This window comes from Sinohyriopsis cumingii, chromosome 5 (assembly GCF_028554795.1).
Source record: "Sinohyriopsis cumingii isolate HCF-2022 chromosome 5, ASM2855479v2, whole genome shotgun sequence".
NCBI classification, from domain to species: domain Eukaryota; kingdom Metazoa; phylum Mollusca; class Bivalvia; order Unionida; family Unionidae; genus Sinohyriopsis; species Sinohyriopsis cumingii.
In genome coordinates, this window is record NC_142965.1 from 71,485,357 (window position 1) to 71,510,208 (window position 24,852).

At 32.4% G+C, this 24,852-nt stretch overlaps 1 protein-coding gene across 2 annotated transcripts in view; it reads left to right on the top strand.

Moving 5' to 3' along the window:
• The window catches only part of LOC149799415 (dehydrogenase/reductase SDR family member 12-like), a 27,225-nt gene extending 2,861 nt beyond the window's left edge, over window positions 1–24,364 (top strand). Inside the window, exons 2-11 of one of the 2 annotated variants that reach the window (XM_089958754.1) lie at window positions 1,081–1,176; window positions 1,759–1,892; window positions 10,152–10,234; window positions 12,809–12,844; window positions 13,668–13,775; window positions 16,895–16,976; window positions 17,681–17,742; window positions 18,823–19,021; window positions 20,403–20,540; window positions 22,576–24,364. In XM_089958754.1, coding sequence (XP_089814880.1) covers window positions 1,121–1,176; window positions 1,759–1,892; window positions 10,152–10,234; window positions 12,809–12,844; window positions 13,668–13,775; window positions 16,895–16,976; window positions 17,681–17,742; window positions 18,823–19,021; window positions 20,403–20,540; window positions 22,576–22,691 — 1,014 coding nt within the window. In that variant the 5' untranslated portion in view covers window positions 1,081–1,120 and the 3' untranslated portion in view covers window positions 22,692–24,364. The remainder of the gene's footprint in view (window positions 1–1,080; window positions 1,177–1,758; window positions 1,893–10,151; window positions 10,235–12,808; window positions 12,845–13,667; window positions 13,776–16,894; window positions 16,977–17,680; window positions 17,743–18,822; window positions 19,022–20,402; window positions 20,541–22,575) is intronic. The other variant, XM_089958755.1, reaches the window with a different exon arrangement.
• The last annotated feature ends 488 nt before the right edge of the window (window positions 24,365–24,852 follow it).

Below are 24,852 nucleotides of genomic sequence, written 5' to 3' on the forward strand. Positions count from 1 at the left end.
ATGTTAAATGTAATTCATAGCAATTACAATGGTAGATGTAATACATAGCAATTACAATGGTAGATGTAATACATAGCTAATACAGGGGTGTATATGATACATAACCATTACAATTGTGGATTTAATAAATAGCAACTACAAGAGTAGATGTACGACATTGGAATTACAAGGGTAGATGTAATACATAGCTATTGCAAGGGTGGATGAAATACATATCAGTTACAAGGGTGGATGTAATACATGGTAATTACAAGGGTAGATGTAATACACAGTGATTACAAGGGTGGATGTAATTCATAGCAATTACAAACATGGATGTAATACATAGCTACTACAAGGGTGGATGTAATGCATAGCAATTACAAGGATGGTTGTAATACATAGCATTTGTATGGGTGTATAATGTGTACTTTCCAGGTTGTAAAAGTTAGTAGTTGGCTACATGTCCTGCAAGACAAGTGACTTGAAAGTTGTACAGGTCTTGCATCAATTTTGACTCCTCAGTACGCAGTGCTGAATCGGCTTAAACTTGTACCTTTTGGATGATCAACATCAGTCAGATGAGTCTCATGAACAATGACTTATCCTTCCTCAGATATTACTCATAAATACAAATGAGCTCCATGAAAATGACCTGTCCTTCTGCAGATATCACTCATAAATACAAATGAGCTCCATGAAAATGACCTGTCCTTCTGCAGATATCACTCATAAATACAAATGAGCTCCATGAAAAATGACTTGCCCTTCTGCAGATATCACTCATAAATACAAATGAACCTCATGAAAAGTGACTTGTTTCTTCTTCACATGCCATACGTGCTCTCAGAGTCCAACTGCAAACTGCACAGACCCAGATTTACATTCAGAAGGTACTGTTAGATCTGGGTCAATGCAGTTGTTAGAAGTAGTCAGATGAACAAATGAAATAGACCCTGATCTGTTATTACATTGTGCAGTAGTAGATCAGGGTCTATGTTGTTTGCAGTTGCACTTGAATTTTCAACGAGTATATACAGCAAGTCTTGAAGAATTCATGATTTTGTGTTTTTAATATGTGTTAATGTTTCTTTTGCAAAGGTGTAATCCTTGACTGCCTGATCACTATAAATTCATAGAAATGTCGTTCTACAGAAATGTTGTATGGTTTATGAAAGGTCTGAAAGAATATACTAGGTAAGTCCTTTCATTGAAATTAAATTTTAAAATCAATTACAGACTGTATAAATTAAGTAGCAAACTTACACCCAGAATTGACTAGAAATGAGTCAAATTTTTTTATTGCAACAGAATCAGTTGTGAAGAAACTAATTAGTTTTGTTTGTTTTAAGAAACTATGGAAATTATCCAGTCCTCTTTGCAATGAGTTTACATCATAATGAACATGGTTATTTACAGGTTTAACCATTTTTAATTGCTTTTCATTGAATATGTCAGCATTTTATTGATAACATGTTCTTTATTTCCATATTATGCATATATGCTCCCCCAAAAATGGATGGAATTCTTACATGTGTAATTGTTCTTTGGTTAAATAGCCTGAAATATCAACCTCAGCATGTTGCAATTACTACCGTCACTGCGTAGATTTGCCCTCAAAAGTCATTCAAGTTCCTACATCACAACATTGCATAACCTTTTTTGTATTTCTGTGATTGAAGTTTTGGGATTTTACAGTATTGATGCAATTTTAAGTTTATATGGAAATTATTCAAACCTGTTTAAAATAGTAGATAGTAAAATAAATAATTTTTACAGGAATGGATATGCAAAAGCCAGCGAAAAATTCGACCCATCTGATCTAGATGATGACTTATTTGACAAGAACTACATTGTTACAGGGGCCAACAGTGGACTGGGGAAGTTTACTACCATGACTTTAGTCAGAATGGGTATGTTTTTGAAGCTTCTTTGTTTCTATATGCAAAAGCAGTCATTTAATTGTTTGGTATAGTACTCTTTCTTTTATCATTAAAAGTAATGAAATCTTGTCCTATGGGGTATTCCATTCCAACAAGGCTATGTAAAGAAGTTTTGTCCTATAGGGTGTTCCATTCCAACAAAGCTATGAAAGTCTTGTCCTATTGGGTGTTCCATTCCAGCAAGGCTGTATAAGAAAGTCTTGCACAGTATGGGGTGTTCCATTCCAACAATGGTACATAAGGAAGTCTTGTCCTATGGGGTGTTCCATTCTAACAAGGCTATGTAATGAAGTCTTGTCCTATTGGGTGTTCCATTCCAACAAGGTTACATAAGAAAGTCTTGCACATTGTAGGGTGTTCCTTTCCAACAGCAGTACAGAAGGAAATCTTGTCCTATGGGGTGTTCCATTCCAGCAAAGGTATATAAGGGAGTCTTGTCCTATGGGGTATTCCATTCCAGAAAGGCAATATATGAAAGTCTTGCACAGTGTGGGATGTTCCATTTCATCAAGGCTATATAAGGAAGTCTTGTACTATGGAGGAATCTTTCAAGGTGAAATTCATTGTATATATGCAAACTATATTATATAAATTTCTTAGACTGTAAATAAATACTTGATACTGTCGTGATGTACGGTTTGATTTTTGGAACCATAAAGCTGATAACTGTCTTTAACTGCCATCAGTCATTGGAATAAGGAAGGTAAGCTTTTTTGAAAATGATCTTTGTATGCTTTTGTTTCAATGATTTTTCACAAAATATTGACCATCACTTATCCAAAGAATGATTTGTATTTTTCTTGTACAGAAAAGTACAAAATACTACTGTTTTCATTATGTCACTAATATTTTTATGTAGAAATTACTTGCTAGGGAAGGGGCCCCGAGTGGCTGAGTGGTCTAAAGTGCTCTGTTATGGATCATGGCAATCTCACCTCTATCTGCGTGTGTTCGAGTCTCAGATTCAGCCAATGTGGGTATGTGAGAAAGCTTGCCAGTAGCTTCTCATGGGTCGGTGGTTCTTTCCAGGGTTTTCCCAGGTTCTTCCTCCACCATTAATATTGGCCGCCATGTATAGCCTATCATGTGCTGAAAAAATGGCATTAAACCCTATAACAACAACAACAACTTGCTAGGGAAGTTTGAGGAAACATTTTGTCATAAAAGTGAAAAAAATTGCACCAAAATATTTATTTTCAAAGAGAATAATGAATATTAGAATAATCCATTTAAAGAAATTTTAAATGATTCAATTTATGAAGCAGTTTTCTGACCTTCCAAATGTTCTTTACTACATCCTCTAGAATGTATCATTCTTGGTGAGAAATCATCTTTGGTTGTGGATAACAGTAATTTTAAGAAAACACTGCATCATTTTCTGAGTGATAAATATAACATGGTAGATGATGATAATCATAGCATATTTTGGAGTGATAAATATAACATGGTAGATGATGATAAGCATAGAGTATTTTGGAGTGATAAATATAACATGGTAGATGATGATAAGCATAGCATATTTTGGAGTGATAAATATAACATGGTAGATGATGATAAGCATAGAGTATTTTGGAGTGATAAATATAACATGGTAGATGATGATAAGCATAGCGTATTTTGGAGTGATAAATATAACATGGCAGATGATGATAAGCATAGAGTATTTTGGAGTGATAAATATAACATGGTAGATGATAAGCATCGTGTATTTTGGAGTGATAAATATAACATGGTAGATGATGATAAGCATAGAGTATTTTGGAGTGATAAATATAACGTGGTAGATGATAAGCATGGCGTATTTTGGAGTGATAAATATAACATGGTACATGATGATAAGCATGGCGTATTTTGGAGTGATAAATATTACATGGTAGATGATGATAAGCATAGCGTATTTTGGAGTGATAAATATAACATGGTAGATGATGATAAGCATAGAGTATTTTGGAGTGATAAATATAACGTGGTAGATGATGATAAGCATAGAGTATTTTGGAGTGATAAATATAACGTGGTAGATGATGATAAGCATGGAGTATTTTGGAGTGATAAATATAACATGGTAGATGATGATAAGCATGGCGTATTTTGGAGTGATAAATATTACATGGTAGATGATGATAAGCATGGCGTATTTTGGAGTGATAAATATTACATGGTAGATGATGATAAGCATAGCGTATTTTGGAGTGATAAATATAACATGGTAGATGATGATAAGCATAGCATATTTTGGAGTGATAAATATAACATGGTAGATGATGATAAGCATAGCGTATTTTGGAGTGATAAATATAACATGGTAGATGATGATAAGCATAGAGTATTTTGGAGTGATAAATATAACATGGTAGATGATGATAAGCATAGAGTATTTTGGAGTGATAAATATAACATGGTAGATGATGATAAGCATAGCGTATTTTGGAGTGATAAATATAACATGGTAGATGATGATAAGCATAGAGTATTTTGGAGTGATAAATATAACATGGTAGATGATGATAAGCATAGAGTATTTTGGAGTGATAAATATAACATGGTAGATGATGATAATCATAGCATATTTTGGAGTGATAAATATAACATGGTAGATGATGATAAGCATAGAGTATTTTGGAGTGATAAATATAACATGGTAGATGATGATAAGCATAGAGTATTTTGGAGTGATAAATATAACATGGTAGATGATGATAAGCATCGCATATTTTGGAGTGATAAATATAACATGGTAGATGATGATAAGCATAGAGTATTTTGGAGTGATAAATATAACGTGGTAGATTATGATAAGCATGGCGTATTTTGGAGTGATAAATATAACATGGTAGGTGATGATAAGCATGGAGTATTTTGGAGTGATAAATATTACATGGTAGATGATGATAAGCATAGAGTATTTTGGAGTGATAAATATAACATGGTAGATGATGATAAGCATAGCGTATTTTGGAGTGATAAATATAACATGGTAGATGATGATAAGCATAGCGTATTTTGGAGTGATAAATATAACGTGGTAGATGATGATAAGCATAGAGTATTTTGGAGTGATAAATATAACGTGGTAGATGATGATAAGCATAGAGTATTTTGGAGTGATAAATATAACATGGTAGATGATGATAATCATAGCATATTTTGGAGTGATAAAGATAACATGGTAGATGATGATAAGCATAGAGTATTTTGGAGTGATAAATATAACATTGTAGATGATGATAAGCATAGAGTATTTTGGAGTGATAAATATAACATGGTAGATGACGATAAGCATCGCATATTTTGGAGTGATAAATATAACATGGTAGATGATGATAAGCATAGAGTATTTTGGAGTGATAAATATAACATGGTAGATGATGATAAGCATAGAGTATTTTGGAGTGATAAATATAACATGGTAGATGATGATAAGCATAGAGTATTTTGGAGTGATAAATATAACATGGTAGATGATGATAAGCATAGAGTATTTTGGAGTGATAAATATAACGTGGTAGATTATGATAAGCATGGCGTATTTTGGAGTGATAAATATAACATGGTAGATGATGATAAGTATATAGCATTTTGGAGTGATAAATATTACATGGTAGATGATGATAAGCATAGTGTATTTTGGAGTGATAAATATAACATGGTAGATGATGATAAGCATAAAGTATTTTGGAGTGATAAATATAACATGGTAGATGATGATAAGCATATAGTATTTTGGAGTGATAAATATAACATGGTAGATGATGATAAGCATAGCGTATTTTGGAGTGATAAATATAACGTGGTAGATGATGATAAGCGTAGAGTATTTTGGAGTGATAAATATAACATGGTAGATGATGATAAGCATAGCATATTTTGGAGTGATAAATATAACATGGTAGATGATAATAAGCATAGCGTATTTTGGAGTGATAAATATAACGTGGTAGATGATGATAAGCATAGAGTATTTTGGAGTGATAAATATAACATGGTAGATGATGATAAGCATATAGTATTTTGGAGTGATAAATATTACATGGTAGATGATGATAAGCATAGAGTATTTTGGAGTGATAAATATAACATGGTAGATGATATGCATAGCATATTTTGGAGTGATAAATATAACATGGTAGATGATGATAAGCATAGCGTATTTTGGAGTGATAAATATAACGTGGTAGATGATGATAAGCATAGCGTATTTTGGAGTGATAAATATAACGTGGTAGATGATGATAAGCATAGCATATTTTGGAGTGGTAAATATAACATGGTAGATGATGATAAGCATAGCGTATTTTGGAGTGATAAATGTAACGTGGTAGATGATGATAAGCATAGCGTATTTTGGAGTGATAAATATAACATGGTAGATGTTGATAACCATAGAGTCTTTTGGAGTGATAAATATAACATGGTAGATGATGATAAGCATGGCGTATTTTGGAGTGATAAATATTACATGGTAGATGATGATAAGCATAGCGTATTTTGGAGTGATAAATATAACATGGTAGATGATGATAAGCATAGAGTATTTTGGAGTGATAAATATAACATGGTAGATGATGATAAGCATAGAGTATTTTGGAGTGATAAATATTACATGGTAGATGATGATAAGCATAGCGTATTTTGGAGTGATAAATATAACATGGTAGATGATGATAAGCATAGAGTATTTTGGAGTGATAAATATAACATTGTAGATGATGATAAGCATATAGTATTTTGGAGTGATAAATATTACATGGTAGATGATGATAAGCATAGAGTATTTTGGAGTGATAAATATAACATGGTAGATGATGATAAGCATATAGCATTTTGGAGTGATAAATATTACATGGTAGATGATGATGAGCATAGCATATTTTGGAGAGATAAATATAACATGGTAGATGATGATAAGCATATAGTATTTTGGAGTGATAAATATAACATGGTAGATGATGATAAGCATAGAGTATTTTGGAGTGATAAATATTACATGGTAGATGATGATAAGCATAGAGTATTTTGGAGTGATAAATATAACATGGTAGATGATATGCATAGCGTATTTTGGAGTGATAAATATAACATGGTAGATGATGATAACCATAGCGTATTTTGGAGTGATAAATATAACGTGGTAGATGATGATAAGCATAGCGTATTTTGGAGTGATAAATATAACGTGGTAGATGATGATAAGCACAGCGTATTTTGGAGTGGTAAATATAACATGGTAGATGATGATAAGCATAGCGTATTTTGGAGTGATAAATATAACGTGGTAGATGATGATAAGCATAGCGTATTTTGGAGTGATAAATATAACATGGTAGATGATGATAAGCATAGCATATTTTGGAGTGATAAATATAACATGGTAGATGATGATAAGCATAGCGTATTTTGGAGTGATAAATATAACATGGTAGATGATGATAAGCATAGCGTATTTTGGAGTGATAAATATAACATGGTAGATGATGATAAGCATAGAGTATTTTGGAGTGAGAAATATAACATGGTAGATGATGATAAGCATAATGTATTTTGGAGTGATAAATATGACATGGTAGATGATGATAAGCATAGAGTATTTTGGAGTGATAAATATAACATGGTAGATGATATGCATTGCGTATTTTGGAGTGATAAATATAACATGGTAGATGATGATAAGCATAGAGTATTTTGGAGTGATAAATATAACGTGGTAGATGATGATAAGCATAGCGTATTTTGGAGTGATAAATATAACGTGGTAGATGATGATAAGCATAGCGTATTTTGGAGTGGTAAATATAAAATGGTAGATGATGATAAGCATAGCGTATTTTGGAGTGATAAATATAACGTGGTAGATGATGATAAGCATAGCGTATTTTGGAGTGATAAATATAACATGGTAGATGATGATAAGCATAGCGTATTTTGGAGTGATAAATATAACATGGTAGATGATGATAAGCATAGCGTATTTTGGAGTGATAAATATAACATGGTAGATGATGATAAGCATAGCGTATTTTGGATTGATAAATATAACATGGTAGATGATGATAAGCATAGAGTATTTTGGAGTGATAAATATAACATGGTAGATGATGATAAGCATAGAGTATTTTGGAGTGATAAATATAACATTGTAGATGATGATAAGCATAGAGTATTTTGGAGTGATAAATATAACATGGTAGATGACGATAAGCATCGCATATTTTGGAGTGATAAATATGACATGGTAGATGATGATAAGCATAGAGTATTTTGGAGTGATAAATATAACATGGTAGATGATGATAAGCATAGAGTATTTTGGAGTGATAAATATAACGTGGTAGATTATGATAAGCATGGCGTATTTTGGAGTGATAAATATAACATGGTAGATGATGATAAGTATATAGCATTTTGGAGTGATAAATATTACATGGTAGATGATGATAAGCATAGTGTATTTTGGAGTGATAAATATAACATGGTAGATGATGATAAGCATAAAGTATTTTGGAGTGATAAATATAACATGGTAGATGATGATAAGCATATAGTATTTTGGAGTGATAAATATAACATGGTAGATGATGATAAGCATAGAGTATTTTGGAGTGATAAATATAACATGGTAGATGATGATAAGCATAGCGTATTTTGGAGTGATAAATATAACGTGGTAGATGATGATAAGCGTAGAGTATTTTGGAGTGATAAATATAACATGGTAGATGATGATAAGCATAGCATATTTTGGAGTGATAAATATAACATGGTAGATGATAATAAGCATAGAGTATTTTGGAGTGATAAATATAACGTGGTAGATGATGATAAGCATAGAGTATTTTGGAGTGATAAATATAACATGGTAGATGATGATAAGCATGGCGTATTTTGGAGTGATAAATATAACATGGTAGATGATGATAAGCATATAGCATTTTGGAGTGATAAATATTACATGGTAGATGATGATAAGCATAGCGCATTTTGGAGTGATAAATATAACATGGTAGATGATGATAAGCATAGCGTATTTTGGATTGATAAATATAACATGGTAGATGATGATAAGCATAGAGTATTTTGGAGTGATAAATATAACATGGTAGATGATGATAAGCATAGAATATTTTGGAGAGAGATAGTAGCGTATGTGCCATATTAATTTTTAAAAAAGTTTGATGTTTTCTAATCCCCGGGCATCTTTTTTCTTGGAAAGTTCTTCAGCAATTCTGAGTGGAATATAAATTTGATATTTACTGTGCTTCTTAACATATGATTTTTTTCTTCTAATTATTATTGTATTAACTGCTCCAGTGGCATAGTGGTTGGAGCGTCCACCTCAGATGCACACATTAAACTTTCAGCATAGCTGGCAAGCCACTAAACTCCTCTAATTGGAAGACATAAGACCATAAATAAAGTCTTCATTCTATTTCCTCTGCAACATTTGGTATTTTATTTATTTAACCTCCCACACCTATTGTTGATTTTATCCTGATGTCTTTTTGTACATATTGCAATTTAAAATAGTGAAAAAGAGTTAATTAGTGTGGATGCAACCTAAATAGCATTCGTTTATTGATTTTAAGCAGCAAAAATAAGTGGCTTTGTGTTAACTCATGACAAGGTATTGTTTAACTCACAATTCATCATAAAAGTCACTTACAACAACCATCAGTTTGTTGTGCATCCTTCATTACCTATGAACAAGTTTGGTTGGTACTTTTGAAAATTTGTTTACAAATATTGAATAATAAATTCCAGTAGAAGCCAGTAGTAAAAGATAAGAGCCAAGTGAGTTACCTGATTTGAACATGCCCTGAACAAAGGTGGCATTGACCTTAGGAGACAATGCTACCAATTTAGATAAGCAGTGATAATTGCTGGATGAAGAGTATGCAGAGATTTACTTTTGTCATTTTAGGCGGTATGGTACGTGGTATGCAGAGATTTACTTTTGTCATTTTAGGCGGTATGGTACATGGTATGCAGAGATTTACTTTTGTCATTTTAGGCGGTATGGTACATGGTATGCAGAGATCTACTTTTGACATTTTAGGAGGTATGGTATGCAGGGATCTACTTTTGTCATTTAAAGAGGTATGGTACATATGGTATACAGAGGTCTACTTTTGTCATTTTAGGAGGTATGGTACATATGGTATGCAGAGATCTACTTTTGTCATTTTAGGAGGTTGGTACATGGTATGCAGAGATCTACTTTTGTCATTTTAGGAGGTGTGGTACATATGGTATGCAGGGATATTACAAGAGGAGAAGAAGCAAGAAAAGAAATAGTTGATGAAATAGGAAACGAGGTTTGAAAACGTTTGAACTACATTTTTCTACATTTTTTAAATTTGTGGACTTCGACTTTTGTGACAAAAACTTCTTGCATAATTAAGCAAAATCTGCCAGAAGTAGATAAATGAAATTGTATTAATATTTCGATGTTCTGATTAAATGTTTTGACCATGACGGTAATTTTTAAAGTTTTTAAGTTTTGAACCTGTGGACTTGTACTTAGAAAACATTAAAACCTTGTTATCATAATGGAACAAAAACCACTCAAGGTAGAGAAATGAAATTTGGTGTGCATGTTTGCATCTGTAGATGACCTGATTACGTTATTGTATTATCGTTGCAATTTTTCATATTTTTAATTTTTTTGTTCACTTTATTTGCTAAATTGTACAAGAGGAGTGTTACAACTAGTTGTCACAATATTAAATAATATTGTCCCCCATAATGGTATACGGATAAAGATTAATCAAAACATGACAAGTGGCAGAGAAGAGAACAAAAATAAAGTAATAAGATGTGCTGAAAAATAACAGAAGGTTTGAAAAAAACATGAAGGATAAAAAATATCCAAGACAAGTTAAGACTGGCACTAATAAACTTAAGAAATGTAGAATTTACTATGTAATGCACCTTCATCAGAAATGTCAGTTGGTCTGTGTACTTAGAATCTAAGGAAAATGCTTCAGTGAAAATGCTCTGGATCCATTTTTTTGTTGATAAAAATCATAAAGATAATACAAATTTTATGTTTCAGGTTTGCTGATTATTTAAATTGAATTCCATTATTCTTGAACTGTCTAATAAAGCAAAATTTCAAAAACTTAAAAGTACTGCACTGCAGGCCCAAATTTGTTGTCAAAGTTTTCAGTTGTTTTGATGTCACAATTCTTTATGCTGGAACTTAGCTACCGTATTTCATGTAATTTTTCTAATTTTTCATTCACAAAAAAAAATAATTATTAATTCAGTGCATGAAAAATTATATGTGAAATAAATAATTATCATTTTGTGGTACTGACCATATATGAAAAATAAAGCAATCGTACCTGAACAAGCTCTATCGAACATGCGCTACTCGACAACATAACAGTACAAACAAAGTAAACATATATTTTCTGTCTCATTCTGCTCTCAACTCAAGAATCTAATTACAATAAAAATAAAAGTCTGCAGATAGATTTTTGTTGTTATTAGCGAACAAGAGAGAGTGAAGATTGTGTTTCAGTGTGCAAGCTCGACTGCATTTAGAGCATATGTAGCTGTTATGCTGTGTACTGTCGGCAAAATGATTAAGATGGTTTGAACATGTATAAGTTATGGGTATTATTTATTGGTAAATTGTATGCAATGATATGAGTCCATGTTGTCAAGAAATTAAGTACAACTTGTATTTTTACAGCAACAATAATCTCATTATCAAATTGCAATAAATAAAATAAAGAATTTGATATCATGTTTTAGTTAATGCATGTGAGCATGTGTGAGGGAGAGAGGAAACAAAATTTTGCTAGTGTACAAGACCTTATTTATTCAGGGCGGTTTTATTTGTAGCTTTGGCAAAGAGATGAAAGACTATTTTTATTTAGCTGACGATTGTGATAATCCACACAACCACATGGCTATGGAGTGTTATTTACACAGTTATTAAACATGCTTAGCACTTTGGTTATTCCAGTTGAAACCAGATTGAGGGCAAGAATCTACAATAGGTCAAACCAGCGAGGCTGTCAGTAGGGAAATGAGGCTGTCTTTAGGGAAATGAAAATCTGTCAATGTGCTTTTGAAGCCATTGTCCATACAACAGATGTTTTAAGGACAAGCAATTATATGCATTACTTGTTATTCAAACTTACCAATAAAGATAACAATAGATGGGGTATATCATAGAATAGATTTGCAATAAAATGTTTATTATATCCAAGTCAAAACAGTACAAGCACTTAAAATATAGTATACGTATATATACAAATTGATTTAATGGAGTCTGTGACTTTCAAATTTATGATGGAAAATGACAAGATTTTTATATTTTATGTTTGTATGACTATAATGAAACAATAAGACTAGTTGACCAATGGTGTGTGGTCTTCGCTTTAGCATGTACTGAGATGTAATTTTTGTTTGATAAGAAAACATCAAAGGTCCGAACTCATTTTAAAATGCACATTGGTGTTTTGTTACTGTGACAGACTTGATAAAGAGAACTAATTAATGATAATATTTAAAGGTATGGTTTGTGAAGTTCATTTGTTAATAAAAACACCTGTAGGTATTGTAATGACAATAAGAGAGCTTATGCATCAATCATTGTATTTTCTCACCAACAAATAATTATTAATTTTTGTAAAAACAAAATGGCTATACGGTATTTTTGAGCTTTTTGCAAATGTAAATCTTCTTAGTAGAAATTTTATGTCCGATAATTTAATGGATTTATTGAAAAATACAAAGTGATATGTACGAGAAATTATACATTTATTTATTATTTTGATAACTGGATTGTGTATGAAAAACTACATGAAATGTGGTATGACAATTTTTGGAGTAATTGTAAAGGTTTGCTTTAACTTTTGATGTTATTCTTGAAGGCAAGGGAAATTTCCCAACTTGTCAGTTCGTCTTGTGTAAGTACATCTTTTCAAATTATGTTAGTCTCAGTATAGATGTTACAGTAGAGGTTGCTTGAACAACATTTCATCACTGCATATATTTATATTTGTAAATTAAATTCTAATGTTCCTAACAGGTATAAAATTTGCACAGGGTTTTATATTTAAATAGCTATTCCTATGTATTTATATCTGGTGTTCATTTATTTAAATAGCTATTCCTATGTATTTAAATCGGGTATTTATTTATTTAAATAGCTATTCCTATGTATTTAAATCAGGTATTCATTTATTTAAATAGCTATTCCTATGTATTTATATCAGCTATTCATTTAGTTAAACAGTTATTCCTATGTATTTAAATCAGGTATTCATTTATTTAAATAGCTATTCCTATGTATTTAAATAGCTATTCCTATGTATTTATATCAGCTATTTGTTTAGTTACAAGCTGTTCTTATGTATTTAAATCGGGTCTTCATTTATTTAAACAGCTATTCCTATGTATTTAAATCAGGTATTCATTTATTTAAACAGCTATTCCTATGTATTTAAATCACATACCCATTTAATTTAAATAGCTATTCCTATGTATTTAAATCGGGTATTCATTTATATAAATAGCTATTCCTATGTATTTACATCAGGTATTCATTTATATAAATAGCTATTCCTATGTATTTAAATCAGGTACCCATTTATTTAAACAGCTATTCCTATGTATTTAAATCAGGTATTCATTTTTTTAAATAGATATTCCTATGTATTTATATCTGGTGTTCATCTATTTAAATAGCTATTCCTGTGTACTTTATATCAGTTTTTCCTATATTTAAAGTGTCTTATAGACAATTTGATTCTTCATTCCCTGGATTTGTCCAAGCCAGCTGATATCGTCAAGTTTGTCAAATCCTTTGAGAGTTCAGAACAAAAGTTGGATGTACTGGTAACTATGCCTTAAAGTGCTTATTCTTCCAACCCCCCACCCTTGCTCTTTTAGCTTCATTTCATGACATTTTAGCCTTTGCACTGCTATTTTAGCTTCCCATCATGCTATTTTAGCCTTGTGTTAACATTTTAGCTTCCCATCATGCTATTTTAGCATATGTGCTATCATTTTAGCTTCCCATCATGCTATTTTAGCCTTGTGTTACCATTTTAGCTTCCCATCATGCTATTTTAGCCTTGTGTTACCATTTTAGCTTCCCATCATGCTATTTTAGCATTTGTGCTATCATTTTAGCTTCACATCATGCTATTTTAGCATTTGTGTTACCATTTTAGCTCACCTCTGCATAGTAGGAATAAGCAGTTATACTACCAGGGCATTGGTGTCCACACAGATAAAAGTATATACATATGTACACCCTCACTGAATGTCAGTCATTCTTACTTCCTCGGTCTTAGACAGCAGTTTGGAGTGGGTTTTATATTACACCCACTATAGCACGCTCCATTATAACGCAAATTTGGATATAACACGGTCATGGAGTGGCCCCATGAAAGGAAGTTGCAAACTTGATACAAAATGCACTGAAACTTATCTATTGTTACATAAACAATTTCTTTGTCCATATTGACAAGCCATCTTAACGTGCATTGTTATATCATAATCCGCTTATGTTGACATCGAGCATGAGTACTGTATGTTGTGAGATATCCGCTTTCTTTCGTTGTTGACATTTCTGGTAGCAGAGATTAACCGGACCAGGCATTGTATCATGATCTATCTTTTGTCAGATTTTTCGGCTGCTCGCTAGTAATTAACATATTTATATAGACTGACATTTGTGTGTGGATGGTATGTAAAATTCCTCTTCTTTCCACTCAGAATTAAATCCTTCAGAATACCACATGGTCTGTACTAATCCTTGTCATCAGACCAGAATACCTGCGTCTCTATCGTCTGTTGACCCTTTTGGTAAATTGAGTGGAAGGCAGCATCACTCCACAACCACAAATGTAAAAAAAAACAAAAAAATCTTGTTGGTTTAACCAATAGGCAGGGAGGAACTGTAACTATGATCGACCAAATGTTGACCAGTTCCTTTTTTTAAAAATGTACCCAGATCAAAAAGTTTGCTGAAATTTCAAAGAAAACATTACCTTTGAAGCACCGACTGTTATGAAAACTTACTAAGCAAATGGAAACAAATCAGTCTCAATGTTGCAATACAATTATTTGATGTTGCTGCCACAATAAGAAACAGGCATATGTTTGGTTCTCTAAAGCTGGCCTTTAGTGGTGACTTCAATAGTGTGTGCATATTTCATCAAGGAATGCCGACTACAATCTGCAATAAAAACAAAGAACTTTTCTTCAAAGAAGTCAGTACCAAACTTAAATAAAAGCAATGGAATCTGATGGATTTTTGCATTTTCCAACGTGAGTGGAACACGTTTACTGTGTTGTGAAAGTTTCCTTTTTGCAGGGAAAAAGTTTGTGTTCACTATTGCTACCAACGGCAGCTTAAAATGCAAACTAACTTTTACTGACTTGGGTCGTACTGAAAAGTAAATGTGCTTCATCATTCGTTACATGATTGTGCTATTTTTATCCACAGAATTCAGACCTATTTGACCTGTGACAAAATTATTGAATATTTTAAATCTGTGGATTTTTTCGATGGAATTACTTGTATTGTAGATTCAATGTATGTGATGAGATTCATGGGTGAATACACGGTGTTGATACTCTATTCATGCTATACATAAGATATATATATAATAACAGTATACATGTATATGTACCAATCCATGATTCTCTAAATAAAGTAAAATATTATATATGCCTTATCTTTTCACTACAGGTGTATTTCACATTTAATATGCATCAATTTAAGATGGTAACTGTGCCAATGAAGCACGTATTTTACCACTCGCATTTATTACACACACACACACACCACAAATATGATGGGGTACATTCATCATTTTCTTCAGTTAACTGACCTGGTTGCTTATAACACGGTTTAGTCTATATTACGGTTGGGGTCTATGGCTCCCAACTACCATGTTATAGCGGGGTCACACTGTACCTCCTGGCTTCTACCCCCATGGAAGGTGACTGACAGAGACTACCTTAGTACAAACATGTAAAGTTCTTCATATTTTTGTGTCTCAGTATTTTATGCTCAAAGACCTTGTTCAAATCAATTGATAAAAGTATTTCTTTTGTGCTGTTTATGCTCTAGTAGTCAAACCTGATAATTGAATGCACCTTTGTTGCTAGTGTCCTTAAAACCAGACAAGGTCACTGTGACCTGTATTTCTTGCTATGCTAACATGAATAAAGTATTTGTGTCCATAATCACAATGATTCATCCATGCTAGACCTATATACATTATGTGTTACTCAGCAGAACCTTTGTTACCAGTTCATTTGGTAAAGGGAATAAATATATTAAATGGTAAACTTTTGATATAAATGACCATACATTGTATATTGTGATATATTACCATCTGCAGATTATCTGTGTATATGAAATATATTTTTATATCTTTGAGAAATGTATTTGATAATCATTCAGAATCATTACATCTATAAGTAGGTCACAGTTAACTATTTTCCATTTGGCCATCTTGGAGGGCAAAAGACCTTGACACATTACATTGGCATGAACTAAACGTCACTTTGAAAATTTGTAGCCTCTCAATTTAGATATGAATACAAAATATTCTTTTAATAATTTATTTTCATTAAAAATAGCATTAGTACCTGTCACTTCTGTGCTCCAGAATAGTTGAAACAGGGTGGTAGCCCTCTTCTCCGTAATTATTTCCCCTTTAGCATTTTATTCTCTGACTGCACTGTAGCAATTAGTTAAAATTGTACAGTGTTTATATATTATTTATGCATTTTCATGTTTATTTTTAATTCTTTGCTTTCAAACCTTAAATCTGCTGTACACAAGACCTTATGTTGGTATAACAAAAAATACCTCCTTTTGCCAACCTCTTTAAAAAAAATGCAACTGGAGCAATGCAATTGTATCACTATAACAGAATCACAGGATTAATGAGGACTGAGTTGGATTTAAATTATGTTCTGTACATTCTCTTCAGATAAACAATGCAGGCTGTATGGTGAACACAAGGGAGGTAACTGAAGATAATCTGGAGAAGAACTTTGCCACTAATACCCTTGGTACGGAGAAATAAAAATACTGCCATAGAATATCTTTGTATTGAATATTACACAAATTTGGGAATGCATCTGATTCTATATAGTGTTATTAATTTAATTTAATTGGTATTGAATATTGTGTGTGCATGAATATATACATAGTGAAAACTACAAGCGCTTTAGAAACTTTGTTTCCCTGTAGCGTAGCAAGTGAGAAGTAGAAGGGTTTAGATGTCCATTCATGTATTAGAAACATATTTTGGTTAAACACAAAACAAAAAAGGTAATTGATTGAGTCATAATTAAAATAATATTCAGTGCTAATGAACTTTGAAATTACAATATATACTTGCTTATTAGCTGAGTCTAATTGGAAACTGCACAGACCAATAATGCACATTCAAATCTGGGTCTATACAATTATTAGGAGTAATCAGTGGAACAAACGACACAGATCCTGATTTGCCAGTGCATAATGTGTTGGCAGACCAGTGTCTGTGTTATTTGCAGTGGACTCAACTTTTAAGCAAGTATAAACTTAAGTGTGCTAACTTTTCTTTAAAGTGTCAACATTATAAAAAGTGTATTAAGTGGAATGGAAACCATTATAAAAAGTGTATTAATTGGAATGGAAACTTTTCCATAACTTAATAGTATCTAGGGTAAACAGTGTTGCAGTGTTTTTCCTTCTGTTTTATCATAATCATTTTGTTCCATCTTATTAGGTACACATCTTTTGACAACACTCCTGATACCTACATTACGGAAAGCAAAAAGGCCTAGAGTGGTATGAAAGTGCATTTGCCTGTATTTTTATGATTTTTTGATATTATTATTGGACCTGCACTTTTACATAAGAAAGGTGATAAGACAAAACTTTGTATACAAATCACTGATTTTATTGTCAAGTCCTGGTTTATGGAAAAAAGAGATGTAGCAGTCACTTTTCCACAGTTGGTGTCAACAGTGTGTCAGAGATTTTTATTTGCATATATGGTCTGAACTCCTTATTAGATTCTCATCACACTTGGCAGGAATCATTATGAGCTAAGACTATTCGTTCTTTAAGATGCTCCCTCATACTTTTGATAATGGGGTCAAGGTCAGTCATATACATTTTTGTATTAAAATTGTGGTTGAAGTTGTTTCATTTATATATATTTCTTAAACCACATGATGGATTTTGTTCTGGTTTGGGTTTCAGATTTTTTTCATTTGCTTCCACATTCTAAACTCTCTGATGGATTTTCATCATACAAAGCATCATTTAGTGACACTTGTTTGTCCCTGCTGGCTTAGTGGTTAGAGTATCCGCCTTGGACGTGGGAGGTTGTGGGTTCGAACCCTGGCTGGATCATACAAAAAACATTTAAAATACTAACAGCTGCTTCACTTAGCATTCAGCATAAATAGGTTAGTGTTAGGACTGTTGGGTCTGGTGCCAGGATAATGTGACTGGGTGGCACATCATGCTATGTGTCTGCAGTTTGATGCCCCAGTTCTAAATATCATTATGAACTGCCACACTGCAGACATCGTAGCCATGTGACTGAAAAAATTATTAAAGTTACTTTAAAAATCCAATTTTTTTATAATTTGTTTCTTTTGATTATATTTCTTATTAGATTTTTTTCATACTTGGAATAATTAATTATTGAGCTAAGATGATTAATTCCCCAAATACATGCTCACCCTTTGGAAGATGAGATTAAAGTCTAATGTTTTACACCAATGCTTGAAATGTATGGCCCTAGCCTTCTTTTTATTAACTATGTCTTTGTCCCATTTTATTAATCAAAATTTGTATTTTTCAGTCAAATATCTCTTACTGTAAAGATTATCGAACAGGAACTTTGTTTTGCTGTAGGTTACCGTTAGTTCTGGCGGTATGTTGGTTCAGAAGCTGAACATTGATGACCTTCAGTTTGAAAAAGTGACGAAGTTTGATGGGACCATGGCTTATGCACAGACTAAACGGCAGCAGGTTGTCATGACAGAACAGTATGCTAAAAGATATCCAGATATCCACTTCTCATGCATGCACCCTGGATGGGCAGACACACCAGGTATTATTAGTGTTTTGTTTGCTTTTTATGGGGTGTTTTATATTTTCTTCATATCATGATGTTTTTTAACTTTGGAATCAGTCACAAATAATTCTCCAATGGTTTTAGCAGAAGGGATTTTGTTTGAAACTTAAAATGTAGCCAATCACTAGTAACAATAAATTACAATCTTTAGCCATCCAAATTCAGAAGGGATTTTGTTTGAAACTTAAAATGGAGCCCATCACTAATAAAACAATAAATTACAATGTTTAGCCATCCAAGTTCAGAAGGCTAAGCTACATCTGCTGTTATCAGAATTTACCCTCTTTCAAAAGGCCAATATATGTAATTAAAGTGAGGAAGTGAAGAAAAAGAAAGATGTCTGCATCATCAAATGGTATTATTTTACCTATTCTGCATAAAGCAAAAACTTGGTAAATTTGTTTTAGATTAAAGTTACACAAACTTTGAGCTTATTCTAATCAAAGTTAAAGAAAGTTCTAACTTTATTCCAATCAATCTATGGAAAGTTCCAATTTTTCTCGGAACAAAATTACACAAACCTCAAATATGTTCTAATCAAAGTTACACGTACCTCAAACATATCCTAATCAAAGTTACACATACTTCTAGCATATTCTAATTTAAGATACACTAGTGTTCTAGCATATTCTAACAAACAATATTCCAATGAAAGTTACAACTTCTGACATATTCTAATCAAGTTAATGCAGACTTCAAACATATTCCAATTAAAGTTACACAAACTTCTAATATATTCCAATGTTACACAAACCTGTAACTTTATTCCAATAAAAGTGAAACAAAATTCTGACATAGTCTCATCAAAGTTATACAAATGTCTGAACACTGTATTCAGTGTTACAATACTTCTAACTATATTTCAAAGTTATGCAAAGTTCTGACTATTTTCCAAAATTATATAAAGTTCTAACTTGATTTGAATCAGAGCTATACAGAATTAAATTTTATAAAATTCTATTAAGAGTTACACTGACTTGTAACAATCTAATCATCTGTGTTATACAAACTTCTGTCTTTATTTAATCTTAGTTACAGAGATTTATAATTATAAAAAAAGTTTGACAATGTTCTAACTTTTCTCAATCAAATTAGCCATAACTTCTAAAAATAATTTTTTGTCAGAGTTACACGGAGTATTAACTTTATTTTAATCAAAGATTAACAAAAGTATAATTTTATTGCAATAAAGGTTACATAATATCCTAACTTTACTCTAATTAAAATTACATACTGTTTGATTATAATCAAAGTTTACTTAATGTTACAATATTGCATCACTGACCTTGTTAGAATAGTGTCAGATTTTAATGTATTTACAATTTATGGTAGCTTCAAACTTTGCATCTTTTTTCAGCAGTGAGAAGTTCCATGCCAGATTTCTATGAGAAGATGAAGAATAAACTGAGAACAGAAGAGGAAGGTGCTGACACTATCATCTGGCTGGCTGCTTCTGCTGCAGCCTATCAACAGCCTTCAGGGTTATTTTTTCAAGGTAACTGGGAAGTTTCTTGTCACTTGCTTGTTTCATCACAGAATCAGACAGAGCATAGGTAAACTGCACATCTATACATGTATACATCATACATGTATGTACTGTGAAAAATAATCATCACATCATTTTTGATGTTTAACTCTAATTTCTTTATGGCAAAGCATAGGTTTATGTTTAAAAACAATAATGACATTCTTCACATGAACAAAATTAAGATTATGTGTTAAAGTTTGTGAAATTCATGCATCTTCAGTGTCATCAGGTGTGTTCTACTAACACTTTGGTAGGATAATGATATATTCTCAAAATTAAAATTTGTATCCAGATTTTCTTGGATATTATGTCTGACCTGCATAGACAAAGCTATGTAATCTACCTTGTACACAGGTCATGCAGTACATTCTGCATAGACAGTGAGCTGTGTCATCTTACTGGACACAGTTCATACAACACATTCTGCATAGACAGTGAGCTGTGTCATCTTCCTTGTACACACACAGGTCATGCAGCACATTCTGCATAGACAAAGCTGTCATCGTACTGTACACAGGTCATACAACACATTCTGCACAGACAGTGAGCTGTGTCATCTTACTGTACACAGGTCATACAACACATTCTGCACAGAGAAAGCTGTGTCATCTTACTGTACACAGGTCATACAACACATTCTGGAGAGAGAGAAAGCTGCATCGTCTTAGTGTACACAGGTCATACAGCACATTCTGCACAGAGAGAAAGATGTGTTGTCTTACTGTACACAGGTCATACAACATATTCTACATAGACAGAAAACTGTTTCATTTCATCTTAGTGTGCACATTTGATACAGCACGCTTTGTATAAGTGTTGATATCATTAATTGTTTTTTGGTTTTGATGTGACTATTATATTATTATTATAAACTCGTAGAGATGGGCCAGTTTAATTTGATTATGGCAGTGATGGTAGTATAGGTGTTTGTAATGTTGGCAGCATCAGCAATGTTAAGGTACTATGTGAAAGTTATACTCCACGTCAGCAGCTGTTTTAAATAAAAAATTTGTGATGTACTTTATATACGAGTCAAGCCCAACTGTGCATTGCACCAACCCAGATCTACCATCAGATAATGTACTGGCAGATCCAGGTCTATACAGTTTTCAGAAACAATTAGTAGAATGAAAAACATTGACTCTGATCTGCCAGCACATTATGGGTTCAGGGTCAGTTTTGTTTGCATTTGGACTCGACACATGAATATATATGTGTACCTAAATCTGGTACCCTGATATGCATGGATTTCCTGGCTTGCCATTTTCCTGTCTTGCCATCATAAGCTGAAAGTAGTGTCATCATATTGTTATTTACAGGTCAAACACACCATTCTGTAAAGCTCATGTTTTATCTCTTGATCACATGACTACTGTGTTATTTAGTTTAATATATCAGTATCATAATTTTTCTTTATGTAACATGAAGTGCATCTCTCGACATCACAACTGACGTTATGACATACCTAAGGAAAATATGTAAGGACTTGGGCATCCAAGGTTATTTCAAGGTTGTTTCACTACACTGTTGTACAGTTTAAAATCTTACATTTGTATGCTTATTCAAAATTAAATTTATAAAACTTGTTGAAAAATTTTAATCTTTCACTCTTGGCTTGCAAAGGAAATTATTAGACTCATTTAATAAATTTCATTTGAAATGAGTGCTGATGTAAGATCTGTTATGTGTTTGATTAGACTGAAATGTTGGAATTTTTCAGAACTAAATGCTTACACTGTCTATTAAAGTGAACTGTATGTTCTCTCAGTCTTCAGGTCCAGCAAAACATTAAACAGGAAATGAAGAAAGTGAGAACATTTACACAAACTTTAGTTCGACATCCATACAGCTAACCTACCTTTAATGTTTGTTGATATTCAGTTATTGTGCATTCATATTTTGAATACACATTAGGATTTTTATGTTATAATTGCTGTAAGGTAATATATTATTTTTAAATTCAATTCTCTGTTGACTGTGATATTTACCTGTAATTTTTCAGATCGCGTTCCTGTTTCCAAGCACCTCCCCCTGGCATGGACAAAATCTTCACACCAAGAAGAAGAAGCTTTTATGGCAAAACTTGATGAATTTGCCAGCAAATTCACATCCAAATGAAGTTGACCTTTGACAAAGTATGCATTGCCACGAATAAAAAGACAAACTCATTTTCTCAAAAGACAGTCTAATAACTGTAGGTAGTGCAACAAAGAAAATGTATTCATTATGAAAAATTAAATCCAAGGTGTACTACTTATATGTGCATGTAACTGCTCTTCATTTTGTGAAAACAGCTTTAGTCTTTTGGATACCAGCAGGTGGGAGTGAATTAGCTAATGGTTTTGTACATAGGCTTTAGTTTATAAATTTGTCTATAATGAGGAAGAGTGAATAAGATTCTTTTTGGTAGCTAATGGACAATTTCAGGCACAAGTTGATGGACAATTTGAGGCACAATTTGGACAGTTTGAGGCACAATTGCCTAAAACATTTCTTTCTGTACAAGACTTAAGGAATGAGTGTAACATTTGTCACAAGCACAGTGATGGTTAACCTTTGTATGTATGCCTAAGGTTGATGAATGAGTTGATTAATGTGATTTAAAAATAGTAATAATAAACATCGTTATCTTTTGAATCATGTTTCTGTATTTGAATACCTTCCCTTGCACAAAGCTTTTTGTGCAAGGGAAGACAATTCCTGTGTCAGTGCTTGACAAAATTAAAAGCAGATTCATTGCTTGATAAATTGAAATGCGTACAGCACTTTTATTTTGTATCAAATATTTTTTGTTTCAAATATAAAGCCATGTCCCGTGTTAATTTCTGAGTCTTGGATCCATTTACGTGACTCATTTATCCCACCATCTCATAAATTTTGGTATGTTTAACAAAATGTATATAATTCATGTTTTCAGAAGCTTCTAAGTATTCATAATGTGTGAAAAAGAACCGTGCAATCTTTTCATTTTGTTGTTTACTCAGATCTCAGTTTTTTCTAATCATTTTTGCTGCAATGTACAAATTCTATCTAAATGCTTTTTTCGAAAGCTATGTTATATGTTCATTCAAATTATATATATAACTGTCACTGTCATGTACTTGCTTCATTATGTTATTAGCTATGATGGTAACATTCTTTTGGAGAGTTGACTCTTCATTCAAAATTGTCAACTTACTTCTGTACAATAATAAATATTTTTCACAATTGTTTTGCCAGGGCAATCGGGTTATCCATGTACAGGTGTTCCTCAAATGTATCCTAATTGTATAGTAGTTTATCTTAGTCCATGGTTATCTCTCTGAGCTTGACCATAGAGGTGTCATAATGGTCATAGATTCCAGAATTAGTGACCTTAATCAGCCTGTTGACATATTCTTGAAAATTGTGGAAACAATTAATGTATTTGGAATGTTAGATTTTTTTTCTTGTAAAATTGCAAATTGATGTATGTGAGTTTTATATTGCAATTAAATTCATGAAATGTACTTGTATCTGATGCCACTTCATATAATTAGAAATCCATTCATAACAAACCTTGAGGGTTCAGTGAAATTCCTTCATTAAAAGCTAGATTTCATTATCATTGGAAAAGCTGTTAGTTTGTATAATGACTTTTATTAGTACTTTGCTGAGTTAGAAGATTTGTTAGATCTCAGTTTGTAATTAATGAATTCCTTAATCTATTACTCTAAGTAAGAGTTCACTTTCTTGTTACATCTTAAGTTATAATTATTTGTATGTGTTTTAAAATTTCTTTTTAAAGTTCACTAAATAAATATTTGAAAATATGTTTTGTTCAGCTGCAGTTTTCATTTCAATTCCCTGATACATACATTGCAGATGGTAGCCGGAGATGGAAGTTTGCATTGTTGTCCATACCTTGATGCAGTCTGTAATAATTATTGCAAATTGTATATTTAGGGACTGGCCATTCAGTTTTTTGATGGGGATATAAAATTTGGATGCATATTTATGCAGAGCATCAACTGGACGGGCATTTAATCTTAGACCGTTCCAGTGATGAAGTGTCTGACTTGGATGCAGGAGTTTGCAAGTTGGAACTCCATGTGAGTTATACCAAAGACTTATAAAAATGGTACTAGCAGCTGCATCACTTGGTGCTTATTATTAAGAGGTTAGTGTTAGGACTTGTTGGCCTTTTGTCAGGATAATGTGACTGGGTGGGACATGATGCTACGTGTCTGCAGCATGATGCCTCAGTGCCAGATATCACTATAAACTGTCACACAGCAGACATTATAGTGATATGACTATG